Raw genomic sequence first — 18,425 nt, 5'->3', positions numbered from 1 at the left:
TTCCCAGCTTTTCGCCAATGTACGACACATGTATTCTCACCTCCCGGAAGGCACCGTAAAACGACGAAAACCACCAAATAGGCTGTGATGCGGGGCATTCGGACGGCGCGGTGGAAAACGAACGGCCGGTCGTTACGACATCGTAAAAAATCGCGGAAATTAGTGGACCACATTTGTTTTATATAGAATTTTCCCAGCTTTTTGCCAATGTACGACACTTGTATTCTCACCTCCCGGAAGGCACCGGAAAACGACGAAAACCACCAAATAGGCTGTGCGGCGGGGCCTTCGGAGGGCATCATTGAAAACCAACGGGCGGACATTCGACCGGTCGGTACAACATCGTAAAAAATCGCGGAAATTAGTGGACCACAACTGTTTTATAGGTAATTTTCCCAGCTTTTCGCCAATGTACGACACATGTATTCTCACCTCCCGGAAGGCACCGTAAAACGACGAAAACCACCAAATAGGCTGTGATGCGGGGCATTCGGACGGCGCGGTGGAAAACGAACGGCCGGTCGTTACGACATCGTAAAAAATCGCGGAAATTTGTGGACCACAACTGTTTTATAGGTAATTTTCACAGCTTTTCGCCAATGTACGACACTTGTATTCTCACCTCCCGGAAGGCACCGGAAAACGACGAAAAACGCCGAATAGTCTGTGCGGCGGGGCCTTCGGAGGCATCATTGAAAACCACGGGCGGACATTCGACCGGTCGGTACAACATCGTAAAAAATCGCGGAAATTAGTGGACCACAACTGTTTTATAGGTAATTTTCCCAGCTTTTCGCCAATGTACGACACATGTATTCTCTCCTCCCGGAAGGCACCGTAAAACGACGAAAACCACCAAATAGGCTGTGATGCGGGGCATTCGGACGGCGCGGTGGAAAACGAACGGCCGGTCGTTACGACATCGTAAAAAATCGCGGAAATTTGTGGACCACAACTGTTTTATAGGTAATTTTCACAGCTTTTCGCCAATGTACGACACTTGTATTCTCACCTCCCGGAAGGCACCGGAAAACGACGAAAAACGCCGAATAGTCTGTGCGGCGGGGCCTTCGGAGGCATCATTGAAAACCAACGGGCGGACATTCGACCGGTCGGTACAACATCGTAAAAAATCGCGGAATTAGTGGACCACATTTGTTTTATAGGTAATTTTCCCAGCTTTTCGCCAATGTACGACACATGTATTCTCACCTCCCGGAAGGCACGTAAAACGACGAAAACCACCAAATAGGCTGTGATGCGGGGCATTCGGACGGCGCGGTGGAAAACGAACGGCCGGTCGTTACGACATCGTAAAAAATCGCGGAAATTAGTGGACCACATTTGTTTTATATAGAATTTTCCCAGCTTTTTGCCAATGTACGACACTTGTATTCTCACCTCCCGGAAGGCACCGGAAAACGACGAAAACCACCAAATAGGCTGTGATGCGGGGCATTCGGACGGCGCGGTGGAAAACGAACGGCCGTCGTTACAACATCGTAAAAAATCGCGGAAATTAGTGGACCACAACTGTTTTATAGGTAATTTTCCCAGCTTTTCGCCAATGTACGACACATGTATTCTCACCTCCCGGAAGGCACCGTAAAACGACGAAAACCACCAAATAGGCTGTGATGCGGGGCATTCGGACGGCGCGGTGGAAAACGAACGGCCGGTCGTTACGACATCGTAAAAATCGCGGAAATTGTGGACCACAACTGTTTTATAGGTAATTTTCCAGCTTTTCGCCAATGTACGACACTTGTATTCTCACCTCCCGGAAGGCACCGGAAAACGACGAAAAACGCCGAATAGTCTGTGCGGCGGGGCCTTCGGAGGGCATCATTGAAAACCAACGGGCGGACATTCGACCGGTCGGTACAACATCGTAAAAAATCGCGGAAATTAGTGGACCACAACTGTTTTATAGGTAATTTTCCCAGCTTTTCGCCAATGTACGACACATGTATTCTCTCCTCCCGGAAGGCACCGTAAAACGACGAAAACCACCAAATAGGCTGTGATGCGGGGCATTCGGACGGCGCGGTGGAAAACGAACGGCCGGTCGTTACGACATCGTAAAAAATCGCGGAAATTTGTGGACCACAACTGTTTTATAGGTAATTTTCACAGCTTTTCGCCAATGTACGACACTTGTATTCTCACCTCCCGGAAGGCACCGGAAAACGACGAAAACACCAAATAGTCTGTGCGGCGGGGCCTTCGGAGGGCGCATTGAAAACCAACGGGCGGACATTCGACCGTCGGTACAACATCGTAAAAATCGCGGAAATTAGTGGACCACATTTGTTTTATAGGTAATTTTCCCAGCTTTTCGCCAATGTACGACACATGTATTCTCACCTCCCGGAAGGCACCGTAAAACGACGAAAACCACCAAATAGGCTGTGATGCGGGGCATTCGGACGGCGCGGTGGAAAACGAACGGCCGGTCGTTACGACATCGTAAAAAATCGCGGAAATTAGTGGACCACATTTGTTTTATATAGATTTTCCCAGCTTTTTGCCAATGTACGACACTTGTATTCTCACCTCCCGGAAGGCACCGGAAAACGACGAAAACCACCAAATAGGCTGTGATGCGGGGCATTCGGACGGCGCGGTGGAAAACGAACGGCCGGTCGTTACGACATCGTAAAAAATCGCGGAAATTTGTGGACCACATTTGTTTTATAGAATTTTCCCAGCTTTTTGCCAATGTACGACACTTGTATTCTCACCTCCCGGAAGGCACCGGAAAACGACGAAAAACGCCGAATAGTCTGTGCGGCGGGGCCTTCGGAGGGCATCATTGAAAACCAACGGGCGGACATTCGACCGGTCGGTACAACATCGTAAAAAATCGCGGAAATTAGTGGACCACAACTGTTTTATAGGTAATTTTCCCAGCTTTTCGCCAATGTACGACACATGTATTCTCACCTCCCGGAAGGCACCGTAAAACGACGAAAACCACCAAATAGTCTGTGATGCGGGGCATTCGGACGGCGCGGTGGAAAACGAACGGCCGGTCGGTACGACATCGTAAAAAATCGCGGAAATTAGTGGACCACATTTGTTTTATATAGAATTTTCCCAGCTTTTCGCCAATGTACGACACTTGTATTCTCACCTCCCGGAAGGCACCGTAAAACGACGAAAACCACCAAATAGGCTGTGATGCGGGGCATTCGGACGGCGCCGTGGAAAACGAACGGCCGGTCGGTACGACATCGTAAAAAATCGCGGAAATTAGTGGACCACATTTGTTTTATAGGTAATTTTCCCAGCTTTTCGCCAATGTACGACACATGTATTCTCACCTCCCGGAAGGCACCGTAAAACGACGAAAACCACCAAATAGGCTGTGATGCGGGCATTCGGACGGCGCGGTGGAAAACGAACGGCCGGTCGTTACGACATCGTAAAAAATCGCGGAAATTGTGGACCACATTTGTTTTATATAGAATTTTCCCAGCTTTTTGCCAATGTACGACACTTGTATTCTCACCTCCCGGAAGGCACCGGAAAACGACGAAAACCACAAATAGGCTGTGCGGCGGGGCCTTCGGAGGGCATCATTGAAAACCAACGGGCGGACATTCGACCGGTCGGTACAACATCGTAAAAAATCGCGGAAATTAGTGGACCACAACTGTTTTATAGGTAATTTTCCCAGCTTTTCGCCAATGTACGACACATGTATTCTCACCTCCCGGAAGGCACCGTAAAACGACGAAAACCACCAAATAGGCTGTGATGCGGGGCATTCGGACGGCGCGGTGGAAAACGAACGGCCGGTCGTTACGACATCGTAAAAAATCGCGGAAATTAGTGGACCACAACTGTTTTATAGGTAATTTTCCAGCTTTTCGCCAATGTACGACACTTGTATTCTCACCTCCCGGAAGGCACCGGAAAACGACGAAAAACGCCGAATAGTCTGTGCGGCGGGGCCTTCGGAGGGCGCATTGAAAACCAACGGGCGGACATTCGACCGGTCGGTACAACATCGTAAAAAATCGCGGAAATTAGTGGACCACAACTGTTTTATAGGTAATTTTCCCAGCTTTTCGCCAATGTACGACACATGTATTCTCACCTCCCGGAAGGCACCGTAAAACGACGAAAACCACCAAATAGGCTGTGATGCGGGGCATTCGGACGGCGCGGGGAAAACGAACGGCCGGTCGTTACGACATCGTAAAAAATCGCGGAAATTAGTGGACCACATTTGTTTTATATAGAATTTTCCCAGCTTTTTGCCAATGTACGACACTTGTATTCTCACCTCCCGGAAGGCACCGGAAAACGACGAAAACCACCAAATAGGCTGTGATGCGGGGCATTCGGACGGCGCGGTGGAAAACGAACGGCCGGTCGTTACGACATCGTAAAAAATCGCGGAAATTTGTGGACCACAACTGTTTTATAGGTAATTTTCACAGCTTTTCGCCAATGTACGACATTGCAAAAAGTTATTGAGCATAATATTTCTTATACATCGGTCTGTCTAAATATTGTCTCAAAACAATTTAAATTTACAAATTTTTATTTTGAAAACCGAGTATAAAGTCAAATAATAATAAATTATAATACCGTAAAATGTACTTAATGTATTATCAAAGCCTCCACAATTATTAATCTATATTTCATATAATTATTATAATGGACGATTTTACTCTAAGGTGACTACAAACATAATATTAAACATGCAATCTAACAATTCTTCATTAATAACTACGTTAATATTGGTATTTAATACTTATCAATTTAAATAACAAAAAAATAAATTTGTTTTGTTTTTAATTTTAATTTCAATCTACATTTAAGAAAGTTTTTTAAATTTATGTTACAATTTATAAGTTTACACTTATTAAAATTTTAAATGTACAGTACTTATATACTATTATCAGTGTTATCACTATTATTAAAACAATTATAAATTTCAAGAAAACAATTTATACCTAATTAAACCTCCTTATGTCTTGGTCGTTCTTAAGATTTATACATTTTATACGTTTTATACATGGGGTATAACGTATGAAAATAAGTACATAACCTGTCATAGTGTCATCAATGTTAATTTGTTTGTGTTATAGATGTACGGTAATATAACTATATTCGGTGGCTATGGTCGCGGTCGTGGTGGTGGCCGCGGTCGTGGTGGTGACGGCGGTCGTGGTGGTGGCCGCGGTCGTGGTGGTGACGGCGGTCGTGGTGGTGGCCGCGGTCGTGGTGGTGGCCGCGGTCGTGGTGGTGGCCGCGGTCGTGGTGAAGGCGGCGATGGCGACGATGAGACCGTCGTCGTGGTACCACCACCAACCAAAAAGTTTACAGGAAGTAAGTGTCAAATATAAGTAAACTAAAATTATGTTTCTTAACTATATTTTTTTTTTTTAGAATGTGACCTGTGCCATGTCAAAGGGCACAAAGTTATTCAGTGCCCAAAATTCTGTAAGTTTCCACACTGCATATTTATTTCATTTATAATGTAGAATTAATTCATTTTATAATATTTCAGTATCAATAATGGCATTGGCGGACGCAGCCACGGCGGGCGGCAGCGGCGAGTCCGGGGCGGGCGGCAGCGGCCAGTCCGGGGCGGGCTGCAGCGAGTCCGGGGCGGGCGGCAGCGGCCAGTCCAAGGCGGGCGGCAGCGGGGACGATAACTCGACGTCTGCGTCTGATGAATAAAATATATATTTTTTCATTAACATTTACTATTGTTTTTATTTGTTTTCGTACAAAATCCATTTCCTTAGTCATTATAGCTTACCTAACACAAAAAATGTATAAATAGAGTATAAGTTATAAATGTTATAAAATATGTATAATTTATTTATCATTGTATTAATATACATATATATAAATTATACATAAACATAATATACACAATATATTTTGAACAAATTATGTTTTTGAAATATATTATTAATATTATTATATGGCCAAAATGATTATTACATTTCAAAAACATAATTTGTTCAAAATGCTTGTCGGTTATTGATGTTCGCGATGAAGTTGCGAGATGTAACATTTAGATTTTTAATAAAATAATATATTCATAAGTATAAAAGTATTTAAATACTACTTAAATACAAGAAATAAAAAAAGTATTTAAATAAAGTATTCAATACTTAAAAAAGTATTTGAATATCAATATTCAAATACTTTTACTTAAATACTTTACACCTCTGGGCCATTTAGTTATAAGTTGGTTATTAAAATTTTTATTGTACACTTGAACTAATGACAAATAGTACAATAAGTACAAAATGTATATATTAAAAATGACAAAATAATATTATATGATAGTATCTATCATATATCATGTAGTAGATCAAATTCAACTCTTTTATAACATCTATCCATAGACATTAATTAACATTTTAAGTAGACATACCATAATTGGTAAAAAATACTCCATTATATATTATATATTATTGTTTTTAGTTATATTACATAGAACAAAAAATAATAAATTAAAACATACATTATAATCTAAAAAATATGTAAACATACTACTTAAAATAATTCTTATAATTTAAATATAACATACATTTTAGTCAATTTGTTAACATATATTTTATAAATACAATAATAACAATCATCTCTATCAAACAATTAAAATACTTTGCAAAAAGCTTAGAATATAAATAATTTAATAATCAATCACAAAATTAGGAACATAGTAAAATAATTTGGTATTACAGCTTTAATGGGTGATCGTCCTATCAAATAGTATATATTTCTATACATTAAAATAATTTGTAATCATAATTAATAGAAATTGTTGTCATTAAATAACATAATATATATATATAAATATAAATATTTAAATAATGAAAATAATATTATGGCTATGGTTAAATAAAAGGTTTAAGTGGTATGGTTAAAGTTTACGTATTATTTTTTTGTTTAAGAGTCTGGCGAATTTTTTATATGAAATTCTTGTCGAAGCTAATCTTAACCAATTTCTAATTTTTGTTTTGACATCATGCTCAGTTGCATCGGTGTATCTATAAAGATTTATCAAATATAAGAAAAACAAAGATGCAAAAATTGCATATTAATATAGACATTCTATATGCGTCTATAATTAGTATACAAGAGATCGTAGACGTTATAGACGTATAGATTTATCATAGACACCACGTAGACTATGTATGTTTGCTGGGATCGTCTTTAAAATGTGTTTATCAAAAATTAATCTTATAAATATTATATAATTTTGATTATGCCATTACGGTCTATTTGCGATCTTTCCCGCGCGGCGACACGTTCAGTCCCTGCCTAATGTCAAATAGAATAAAAATAAGAACCCCGATGGGTAATTCCGTAAAATTATTTACATTGTACTGTTTAACCATTAACTACCAACGGTTCAGTTTATCAGTGAATCCGCCGCGTCCTCGCTCCTCATACCATAGAATTTAGATAAATGACGACCACCACAGGACGCAGACCACAGTACTGTCGGACCTCGGTACCGTTGTCCGCCGGGCGGCAGTAGCGTTTTGCACTGCTGCCACACACAACACAGACATAAAGCACATATTCATATCGATAGGCAAATATGAAATAATGAACTTCAGACTAGGCATAGGCGTGCGCACGCGGGGTGCATGGTATGCAACTGCACCCCCAGCGAGTTTAGCTTAGAAATGGATGGATAGATAAGAATAATATTTTTAAAGTTTATGATTTTTTTCAAACCCGCGGTCACACGATGAGTGCTGGTAATTTTATTGGTATTACGATTTACAATTAATCGTTTTCTGTTATCGTGTTGTGATAGCCGATAGATAATAGCTATTGCCTATCACAAAGCGGTATACCAAAAGTTATTTATAACTTCTGAATTGCTGTTGTGAATTGTGATTATAAGACATTAATGACTGTTGTTGTTTACGATAAGATATACTAATCCTTGGCAGCGTAGTGCAAAATAATAATTTTATAGTATGTTGTGTATACGCGTGTGTGATCAATTTGTTGGCTTAATTTTATTGATTTAATATAATATTAAGTATTAACTATAAATACGTTTAGTAGGTCAATAATATATTACTATACTACTAAGTACTAAAAGTATATTTTAAAATGTTACGAAAAACAAAGTCAACAACCTTGTATACCTTTTTTAAGCCTTCGTCGCCAAAACAAACAAAAACTGGTAAGTTATATTTGAACTTATATCAGAGTTAAAAATTTAAACTTCAAATTAAAATACCCGCTTACTTCTTTTTATGTTTTTGTACTAAAAAGTCATTATTTCATCTTAATACATCAAATGTTATAACCATGTTTAATGCCTAAAATTCTGCAAATAAGATATCAATGTAACTTGGTGCAAATTAAAAATCAAGTATACTGCATAGCTAAAAATGATTTAATTTTCTTTTAGATGTAAATGAAAAAAATCTGCTTATTAATGACACTAATGACTGAAAATTATTCTTTGACTTCAGGTAAGATTTATCAAATAATATTTCATTAGATTTGTTTACAGTTTAGATAAATATTGATCTTATATTATTAACACAACTAACATGAGAAATAACGGAGAGAATAAAATTATTAAAATTATCTCTTCTCCATCCTAAACTCTAATTCTGAATTTGTAAAAAAAATGAATAACTAGGGGGAGGGCCCGAATGGCCATGGCCTCCCCATCGGCCGCGTTTTTTTTAATATTATTGTTTTTATATCAGTACATCCATAGAGCATAAAAAAGTAGAAATGAACGATTTAAGATAGTCTTCTTAAATTGTTTAATTATCTATAGCTGTGGTACCTAGTTCGGTTACAAACGTTTAATTTTTATAAGATTTTTTGTTGGCCCCCTCCTTTTAGAAATCCTGGCTACGCCACTGTGAATAGCCTTTATATTGGAAGTGTTTTGTCTTTTAACAATAGTTAAATTACTTTTATGATATGTATGTTGCAAATAATTTTGTATATTAATTTAATTGTCGAGCTGTAATAGTCCTAGAGTATAGCTAACAAAAAAAAAACAAATAAAAAATAACTAGTCTTGGGTTTAGTATAGTGAAATGTATAAAGTAATATAACTATTTAGATAGTTTAAATTTGTGTTAATACCATTTATCTTGTATATTATAATATGATTCAAGGGTTCATAACAGTGTATAAGGTGGGGACAGTTGTATTATTTGAAACAGACTTGTCTGACCCTGTATCTTTCCTCTAGGTAGGACATATTATAATATATATAATTTCAAGTACATTTTTTCAAGTCTAAAAAAAATATCCTGTAAAATATATTGTTTTATGCGCATGTTTTTCATATTTTTAATGTAGAATGTATTTTGAAAATGAAAAAAAATTTTAAGACTACAATCAATGAAATTAAAAAACAAATTAAAAGTTAGATGGCATAAGCTCGTTTTTGAGAATTATAAAAATATCAAAAACTATAATTTAATCTTAACAAGTTAGTTTGCATTATGTCTTTAAACCTCGCTTTAAACTATGTCAATATTCAGTATTTTATTGTTTATAAGAAATAGATAGGTACTTATGTACAAATTCAACTATTTTAATCACAATTTAAGGAGTAATACTTATTTTGTTATAGGTTTTGTGATAGATAGAAAATCTACACAGCTTATATAATTAATATAAATTGTATAGATTAGTATAATTGCCAGTCCGAAGTCTGGATTCAAGACATCCATAAATTAAATATGCCATAGATTTACAAAAATTGACAGCTTGCACTTTAAGACTAATGCAGGTTGCCTGATATATTATAATAATAATATCTGGTATATTTGATTTTAATTCAAGGATATTTATCACCTAATGGTGGTTATATTTTTTGAATTAATGATATCTTAAGTGGGACGGCATTTTGTATATCTTATTGATGAATCAAAATTATTTTTATTTGTTAAGTTATGAGAAAGTACTAAAAATCTCTTAATAATTGATAAAACCTATGTTCAATAACATTAATTTAACAAACACAATATATTCAATGTCAGTGTTTTAGGTGTTGAACCGCTCAGCTGTATCAAAGAAAAAAAATATATATACGTACCTACTAAAGGTATGATTTATATTTCTAAAAGTATGTTGTCATATTATGGTTTTAACTTCTATTTCATAGACTACAATGGGTAGCATGTAAAGTACCCCACATGTTTTATTTAAATAAAAAAATAATAAAACCGCATCCTAAAAAAGAACCTGTTTTTATGCTGTTTAATCATAAAAACTTTTCAGTAAAGATTAATTTATTTGCAATACAACATTTTTAATTAAGTACCTATAATCTAATATGATATTCTACTTCTACAAGTAAACATATTTCCAAAGCTGGGCACTAACTAGTTAGAAAGTTAAAGTTAAGTTAGTAAGTTACTTTTTAAGTAAAAATAAGTAAATAGTAAAAATAGTCTAATCTAACTCGTTAGAAAAAAAACTATTCTAACTAGATATTATTTTTTTTTTGCATTCCAAAATTCCAAAAGTTGTTCTTCAATCATGACATTATGCTTATATGCCTATACAAGCCTATATAGATTATTGGCTCATATACATTATTAATTATTAGTATTTATAATAATGCACGCACAGGAACCCCGGCTTTTATGCGTAGTCTGTGTAGAATGTAAGAGTTAGAAATTGTAAGTTAGAAATTTGGACAGTTTCAGAAACTAACTTATATTCTAACTTAGTTTTTTATTAAAGTAACTTAACTTCAACTAGTTGAAAAAATGACTAACTTGCCCAGCTTTGCATATTCATCACATGCTTGAATATTACTTGAATTATTTTGTTTTTACAGTGGACTCTGCGCAAAAATGGGTATTACCTATTTTAGTAATTCTTCAAAGTTAGTAGAACAAATGAAAAATGTCCAATGAGCTGTTTTAATAGGTCATCAATGTTCAGCATGCACCAATTAGTTTTATATAATTACATTTTTGTTTAAACTCGAACAACTAAGAAAAATAAATATTAAGTATTTTATATTTCATAGTTAAAACTAATAATGCAATAACCACAGGTTAAGTACATATGGAAGATACATTTAAATACATGATATTAAGTGTCGAGAAAAAAATTGTACCTACTTGTAAAGTTGCAACTGCACATTATGTAAAACTGTACATGGTTTTTGGACTTAATTAGTTTATTCAATTTAACAATATATTAATTAACATATCAAATATAATGCCGAATTGGAAAAAAAGTCTATGTATTTGTTGTATAATGATATGAAACTTTCTGCTATTTATAATATCACTAGATAAACTTATTATTATATTACATATTTCTACAATAAAATAAAAAATAACTGCCCAGCAAACATACATAGTATACGTACTGATGTCTTTGATAAATCTATATATCTATAACGTATATGATATCTTATAAACTAATTATAAAAGAATATATAGAATGTCTATATTCATATGTAAATTTTTGCATCTTTGATTTGACCTATATTTGATAAATATTTATAGATAAACGTAGATGTATCAGAGATATTAGTGGTTGGATCAATTTATGTACTTGTTTGAATATATGTATACAAGTAAATTTATTTTTTATACGTCTTTTATTATTAGTTTGTGTCAAATTATATATAGCAACAGCATACATTTAATGAAAACAATTTAGATTATTTATTCTTCATGAATATAATTATGATAACAAATTATTATTATGTATAGAAGTTTAGGTTATAGGGTACATACCTACTAGGTTCCTAATTTTGTGATTGATTAATAAATTATTTATATTCTAAGTTTATTGCAAAGTATGTTTAATTGTTGGACACTCAAGCAAGCCACTAAATTTCAACTTGCATCGTGTAAGCCCCCCTTTAGACGTATATTAGACGTATATATACATTACAGTGTTTCCTGAGTGGAGGTTTGTCATGAAAAGTAATTATAATAAATTTTATAATATTATAATGGCGCTATCTAGGGAATGTTCATGAGTGGCTATAACCTGTATGAGGGGCATACTATAGGCAACTCGTCGTACAAGTCGGCTATGGCTAATATACGTGTAATTCCTTATCAATGGCTGGGTCAATTGCTAACTTCACACTCGTCAAAAATGTACGCGCGGCGTGGGTTCGTGTCGTCGTAAATAAATCACAAAGTCGCGTGACGGAACGAAAGTTTGCTGTACCGAGAACCAGTGACTTTCCGGTTCGGATGTCGACAAAAGAGTGCCAAAACGGGAACCGCGAAATCCGCGTAACGGCCGTAACGAGCCGAGAAAAGCGGATCGGTCGCTCGCGCGGGCTGGCGGGGGGTAGCGCGAGATCGCGACATCGTTACAATAGGCATATATAGATATAACACAATAATAAATAATAATACAATAATACAATAATAAAATAATACAATAATATAATGGTACAATAATTGTGCGCTAGCGCGGCGACGATAAACACCGCGACACTGCGTCCGCGGTGTAGTGGTGATAACACCGTATCACCACAAGGTAAATGTTTACATATTCACAACATTGATACAGAATATCATTGTTATCAATTTAATATTTATCATATGAATATTAGACAATAGACATTCTAAGATCATGATTTTTAATTTTTATAACTCATATTATTAACTTTAGACTCATTAAACAGTTATATAAATTTATAAGTACCTACCTACTTTTTGAAATACTATTTTCTTATGTGTTTATATATTGTTCAAAGTAAGATATAATGAAGTAAATATATTTAATGTTTATGTATACATTAAACATTTTTTGCAATTCAAACAATTTTTAGAAGAAAAAACTGATGGAACTGCATCAGTTTTTAAGTGTAAACTTTGCCATTAATATTTTTAAAATCTGAGTGAGTGAAATGTTTACTGCATTCTCTGCTATATTTTGTAGGAACAAATCCTTTTATTTATATTGCATCTATCCACTTTTTTGTTATTTCTTTATTTAGAAAGGAAAACTAAAAATCAAAAGATAATGTACCTATACATTTTATTTAAACAATTTTCAAAATGATACTTACGAAAAAAAATGGATACCATTATTTGCAACTCTTTTTCTGTTGCACTGCCAAACACAGCAAAAATAAACCATTTTGTAAAAAGAATACTACTTATGGCACATTACTATAAAAAACTAAAATTTATTAATTAGATGCCTACTTGTTTAAGAGAGCTAATCATTGTGCATCATATTTTAAAAGATTGGTATGATAATAAAAATGTGTATAATATAGCAATCTATGTATCATATATCATACATTATCCTTAATATGTTAGGTATTATAATTATAATTATTTATTTTGGTCTTGCATAATTGATTTATTCATATAGGTTATAATATTTGTATTTTGGCATGGGTAACAACTAAAAATTAATTAATCAAAATCATTCTTAATAAAAGCAAATTGAATTTTACTAATTTAATGAATCATGAGTTTAAGATTTTAACTTTTAGTCAAACGTATGAGCTGCAGATTTAATTACACCCTATGTTTAGAGTTAATACAAGTAAATTCCAGCCTTCACCTAGTTTATTTTCTTTTATATTAAATTAAATTATTTGTTCTATCTCTTTGTTTACATTATTATGTTGTAGTATGACTTAGGAACATAAACGTTTATTTTTATATTTAGTGTATTGGATAAGCTTTAAACTTTTTTATTAAACATGTTTATCTGCATTGTATTTCTCGTTTATTATAATAAATAATATTATTAATGTTATTATTTATTAACTAAAATAATAATAGAATTTAAGATAATAATTATATTTATTATAATTACATATTATTAATACATTTTTAATAGTTTTGTTTCCCGCCATAACATTATTACGGTTTATCACTTTATCATAACATATATTTTGTAAACATTCACCTCTTAGATAAGAGAATTTCCGCCATTTTGTAGGCTTCATAATTTTTACATTGTAGGAATAGGGAGTCGTCTATCTAGTATTTTTATATATCTGTGGAGTCAGCATAATATTGATTGCTTAGCTACTATATGAGTATAAAGTTAGTGCAAAAATCTTTAGTATGCATTGAGTTATAAATTATTATGAATTTTGATTGCAGTAATATTTGAAAGAAACAGTATACTATTATTTTTAAATTCTATATATTAATAAGTAATAACTTATATCAGGTTCATATTAATTCAATTTTTAATAAGTAACAGTTAGGATTCTCAAATTTTCTATTGAATGGGACACTCAAAAGATAATATTATAATATTATAGGATTTCTTGACATTAAATTTAAATCATAATTAACTTTGACTAACCCCATAACAATAATAAATAATTTTCAAATAATTGAACTATTGTCGAATGGTTTGTCTTTTCTAAAATTTCGGAATTCAGTAAAAAAGTTATACCGGGCTTATTAACTTCCAATGTTCCAATAATTACATTGCCAACATATCGTCCATCTATATCCGTACTTTCATCAATTGAAACCCATATTTTATTATTCCCAACATATTGTCTGATTTGATTCATTGTATTAATGTAACATTGATTTAAATAATTTTTGCGCAACGTGGACTCGTTTGGTATGTCGTGTTTAATATATTTTTCAAGAAAACTTCGAAATTGTACGTTATTTAATTTATTTAATGGTATATTTGCTGATAAAAATACTTGACAAAGTTCTTCATTGAAAGATGATTTTTTTGTGTTTGAGATAAATATCTGTGTTGTAACTTTATCTTGAGTCCCCTTGCGTTGTAACGCCCTTACATGTTTTCCGCTTGCAATGTGTTGTTTTAATGTAAATTTTTTTTCTGATGCAATTTTAACTTCACATATTTTGCACAATATCACAAACCCATCCGTTGAAAAGACATCCTCGCCAAACTCCGAAACAAATTTGTGTAGTCGAGCAGTAGTGGAACATTTAACTTTTGGCATTTTTAGAAAGAATAAAACACGTGTCAGTTTACTAAAATAATTCGGTAACACCACAGTCTACCTAAACCCGTGTCACACTATATACTAAACTAAACATGTGTAATATCCTATCGGCATCACCACTCTATCGCGATTATCGAATATCGATCGTTAATATGATTAACAAACTTAGAGTTATAGGATAAGTAGGTAATAAAGATAAGTTTATAATAGGTATAAACTACAAATTTCATATTTTCTCGTTAACGTTAGTTATGAAACCAACAACCAAAGTCTACCTATGGGTTTGCATCGAAATTTATCATTTATATTATATTTAAGTTATTTTTTTGGCGAAAAATGCATTTATTTACAGTTTTTTGTCAAAATATGCATTTATTCATAAAAATTTCTAAATATGCAAAAGTATGCAAAATAAAATTCAATGTATCTGATTCTATGTCATATAAAACGAATTTATTACTGGGTCTGCAATATATAGGATTAAAAGAAAAAATATGCAAAAGTCATAAACATCCTAACCCTAATAATAATAAATAATAAATAATAATAATACATCCATGATCCATTTTTTTTCTTGAGGAGGAGAGAATGTACCTACTTATTTTTTTTCTTCATACCTATTTGCTTAACCTATAATAAACTATTAAAAATATATTCACAAAATAGATTCAAATAACCAAATTTTTGTAACATATTACCTGAAACAAGTTCAACTCATATCTGAAACCAACTTACCAGAGCAGAAATAATTTACCCGTTTTTTTTTAGATGGTGATACACTGAAACTTAACTCAGTAGCTATTGGTTAGGTTAGGTTAGGTTAAGTTAATTTTACAGCGGAGACTCACTCCAGGGAATTGTAACCCATCTCCGTAAGTGCATCGCCACCCAGGATGGTGGCTTTAAGCTACTACTCCAGAAGGCGAAGTCATTGGATTCATGGTCGGTTAAGACGAGGAGCCCGGAACTCAAGTCCGCCATTGTAGACCTGTTGAGCGTCATCGCAGGCCTCAAGGGCAGTCGCGAGAGCGTGATCAACGACGTTCGACGCTCTTACTCAACGTGTTCCGAAGGTCGACCAGGCACCCACAGCAGTTGTCTCTAAGGAAGTCCTTGAGTGCAAGGACGCGTCCACCAACACGGGGGCCCCCGGAGCACTCGTCGGCCGAGAAACGAAGGTTGCTGCCACCAACACCACCTCCCCGCGAGCTGTTCCCGAAAAAGCACAGGAACAAGGACCACAGAAACAAAAGAAGCAGCGGCAGGAACAACAGCAACGGAAGCAGAAGGCACAGACAGGTAAGGAATTACAAGGTGTCAAAGGTCCAGAAACAGTAGTATACATTTGTATGTTCTGCGCACTTTTGACTGCGGAGATTGCAAATTTTTAAGGGGGATTTTTCCCCTCAAACTTTTTTTTCTCCGCTCTACCAGACTGCGGTGATTTTAAAATTTTTAGGTGGATTTTCCCCTCTAAACTTTTTTCTCCGCTGTACCAGTAAAAAAACACTGATTTTCAAAAACCATAATGTATGTTCTGCGCACTTTTGACTGCGGAGATTGTAAAATTTTAGGGGGATTTTCCCCTCAAACTTTTTTTTCTCCGCTGTACTAGTAAAAAACACTGATTCTCAAAAACCATAATGTATGTTCTGCGCACTTTTGACTGCGGAGATTTTTAAAATTTAAGATAGTTTTTTAACCAATTATTTTTTCCCCTGTTACACATAAAGTTTAAACAGTGTATACACACTTCAACACTATTTATTTCCCTTAAGTTAAACATTCAGGTTACACAATAATTTCATTTTTTTTAATAAATTATAGATAAAAGTCGTTTTATTGAATTCATTTCAGTTCAGACAGTTCAGTTAATATTCAACCATCGTTCAATCAGGTTCTGTTAGTTTTAATCAAGTTTAATTCATTTAAGTTTTTTTATTTTTTTTTTTATAAAAAATGAATTTTCAACAAATTAACAACAGTTTTTGTTCACTTGTTTCGTTAGTACGAAACAATGCATATCCTACATATCCAGAATTCACTACATTTATATCAAGATTGAAAACATTCAATTTATTTCCGTTGACTTCATCTCAAGATAAATACTCATTAGCTGAAAGCGGTTTTATATATTCAGGGAAAAAAGATATTGTTGAATGTTTTTGCTGCGGTATTATATTGCATCGTTGGGAAAAAGAAGATAATCCATGGATTGAACATTCAAGATGGAATCCGAAATGTGTTTTTGTATTATCATCAAGGAAATCAGTTTGTTGAAAATGTAGTAAAAAAAATGGTAAGATTATCGATATTTGTGATTGTGATTGTGGATCAAGGTCATATGATACTGTTGTTTAGTTCATTTAACTTTCTATATTTCAATAAAAAAAATCTGAATTTAATAAACTTAAATGTGTTAATAACTTATTTAATACCTCGTGAACGTATAGCCTAGTGGGATAACGCGTCTAATTTAAATTTAATATGTTAATGATTTTTAAAAAATTTTCAGGTTCTATCGAATTAGGTAGGTAAGTATAATAACTCTTTACTGTTTATCCAACTAGACACTATACGTTCACATTTTTTTTCTTTTTTTCTTTTGTAACCTTACATTTGTTTAGTATATAACATGTATGGATAAACAAAACTTGTTAGTTTGAGCTAAGCTGTCTAGTGATCATATTCATATTTCTAGAAAAAAATACTGTTTACTGTTTTTTTTTATTTTATCAATATGAATCCATCAATCGTTGTATCAAAATCTGTGTTCGATATTCGTCCTTTTAGTAAGAAAAGTGTAACCGTTGGACTTCTAGTTAATAAGCAAATTTCAATTATTATATTATTAGAATGTAAATTAACTAAAAAGTTGTAACGTTAGATCTTGATCAGTGGTGTAAGTTAATGTGCGAAAACATTTTAATACAATTATCGAAAATTTGCATACTCGTTGTAAACGTGTTAAGATAGCTGATAATTTTTTCTACTCTGTTAATGTAAACCAATCAACTATAGTTTTATATTCTAATGATAATTATATAACATTATCTCATATTGATCTTCATCGTTTGAAACAATTACAACATTGTATTGACTTGTATATTGTTGAAAAACAGAAAAAATTGGAATCATACCAAAAAACGTTTGATACAGCTTATACGTTAATTAAGTCTGACGTAAATGGGTTACCATCATCTTGTCAACGAAACGAATTTACAAATCAATATATTCAAAATTATGATTTCAGCTACAGCAATATACAAAGTGAAGATTGTTCATTTATGTACGAGTTATTACAATTTCATTTTAATTCATTGTCGAACATGATATTACAAGATTTAGTGATGTAATATAAAAAAAGTTTCTTAATTTATTTTAATTTATCGTTCTTGTAAAAAAAAAAAAAAAAAAAAAAATGTGAAATTAATACCATTTAATCAATATTTGTTATTTTATTTTTTTTTTTTTGTTTTTATTTTTATTTTTA

At 33.6% G+C, this 18,425-nt stretch overlaps 1 protein-coding gene across 3 annotated transcripts; it reads left to right on the top strand.

Moving 5' to 3' along the window:
- The first annotated feature begins 842 nt into the window (after nt 1-842).
- LOC126552887 (rRNA 2'-O-methyltransferase fibrillarin-like) lies at nt 843-5,758 on the top strand. 3 transcript variants are annotated; one of them, XM_050207983.1, is made up of 4 exons: nt 843-966; nt 5,106-5,346; nt 5,407-5,460; nt 5,528-5,758. In XM_050207983.1, exons 2-4 carry the CDS (start codon nt 5,106-5,108, stop codon nt 5,698-5,700), a joined length of 468 nt encoding a protein of 155 aa, XP_050063940.1. In that variant the 5' UTR covers nt 843-966; the 3' UTR covers nt 5,701-5,758. The 3 variants fall into 3 exon arrangements, with proteins under 3 accessions (XP_050063940.1, XP_050063939.1, XP_050063938.1); XM_050207982.1 differs by lacking the exon at nt 843-966 and adding an exon at nt 2,000-2,123; XM_050207981.1 differs by lacking the exon at nt 843-966 and adding an exon at nt 4,196-4,438.
- The last annotated feature ends 12,667 nt before the right edge of the window (nt 5,759-18,425 follow it).

Source organism: Aphis gossypii, chromosome X (assembly GCF_020184175.1).
Source record: "Aphis gossypii isolate Hap1 chromosome X, ASM2018417v2, whole genome shotgun sequence".
NCBI lineage: Eukaryota > Metazoa > Arthropoda > Insecta > Hemiptera > Aphididae > Aphis > Aphis gossypii.
The sequence above is the reverse complement of the archived record's forward strand: the minus strand, read 5'-3'. Positions and strand labels throughout refer to the sequence as shown.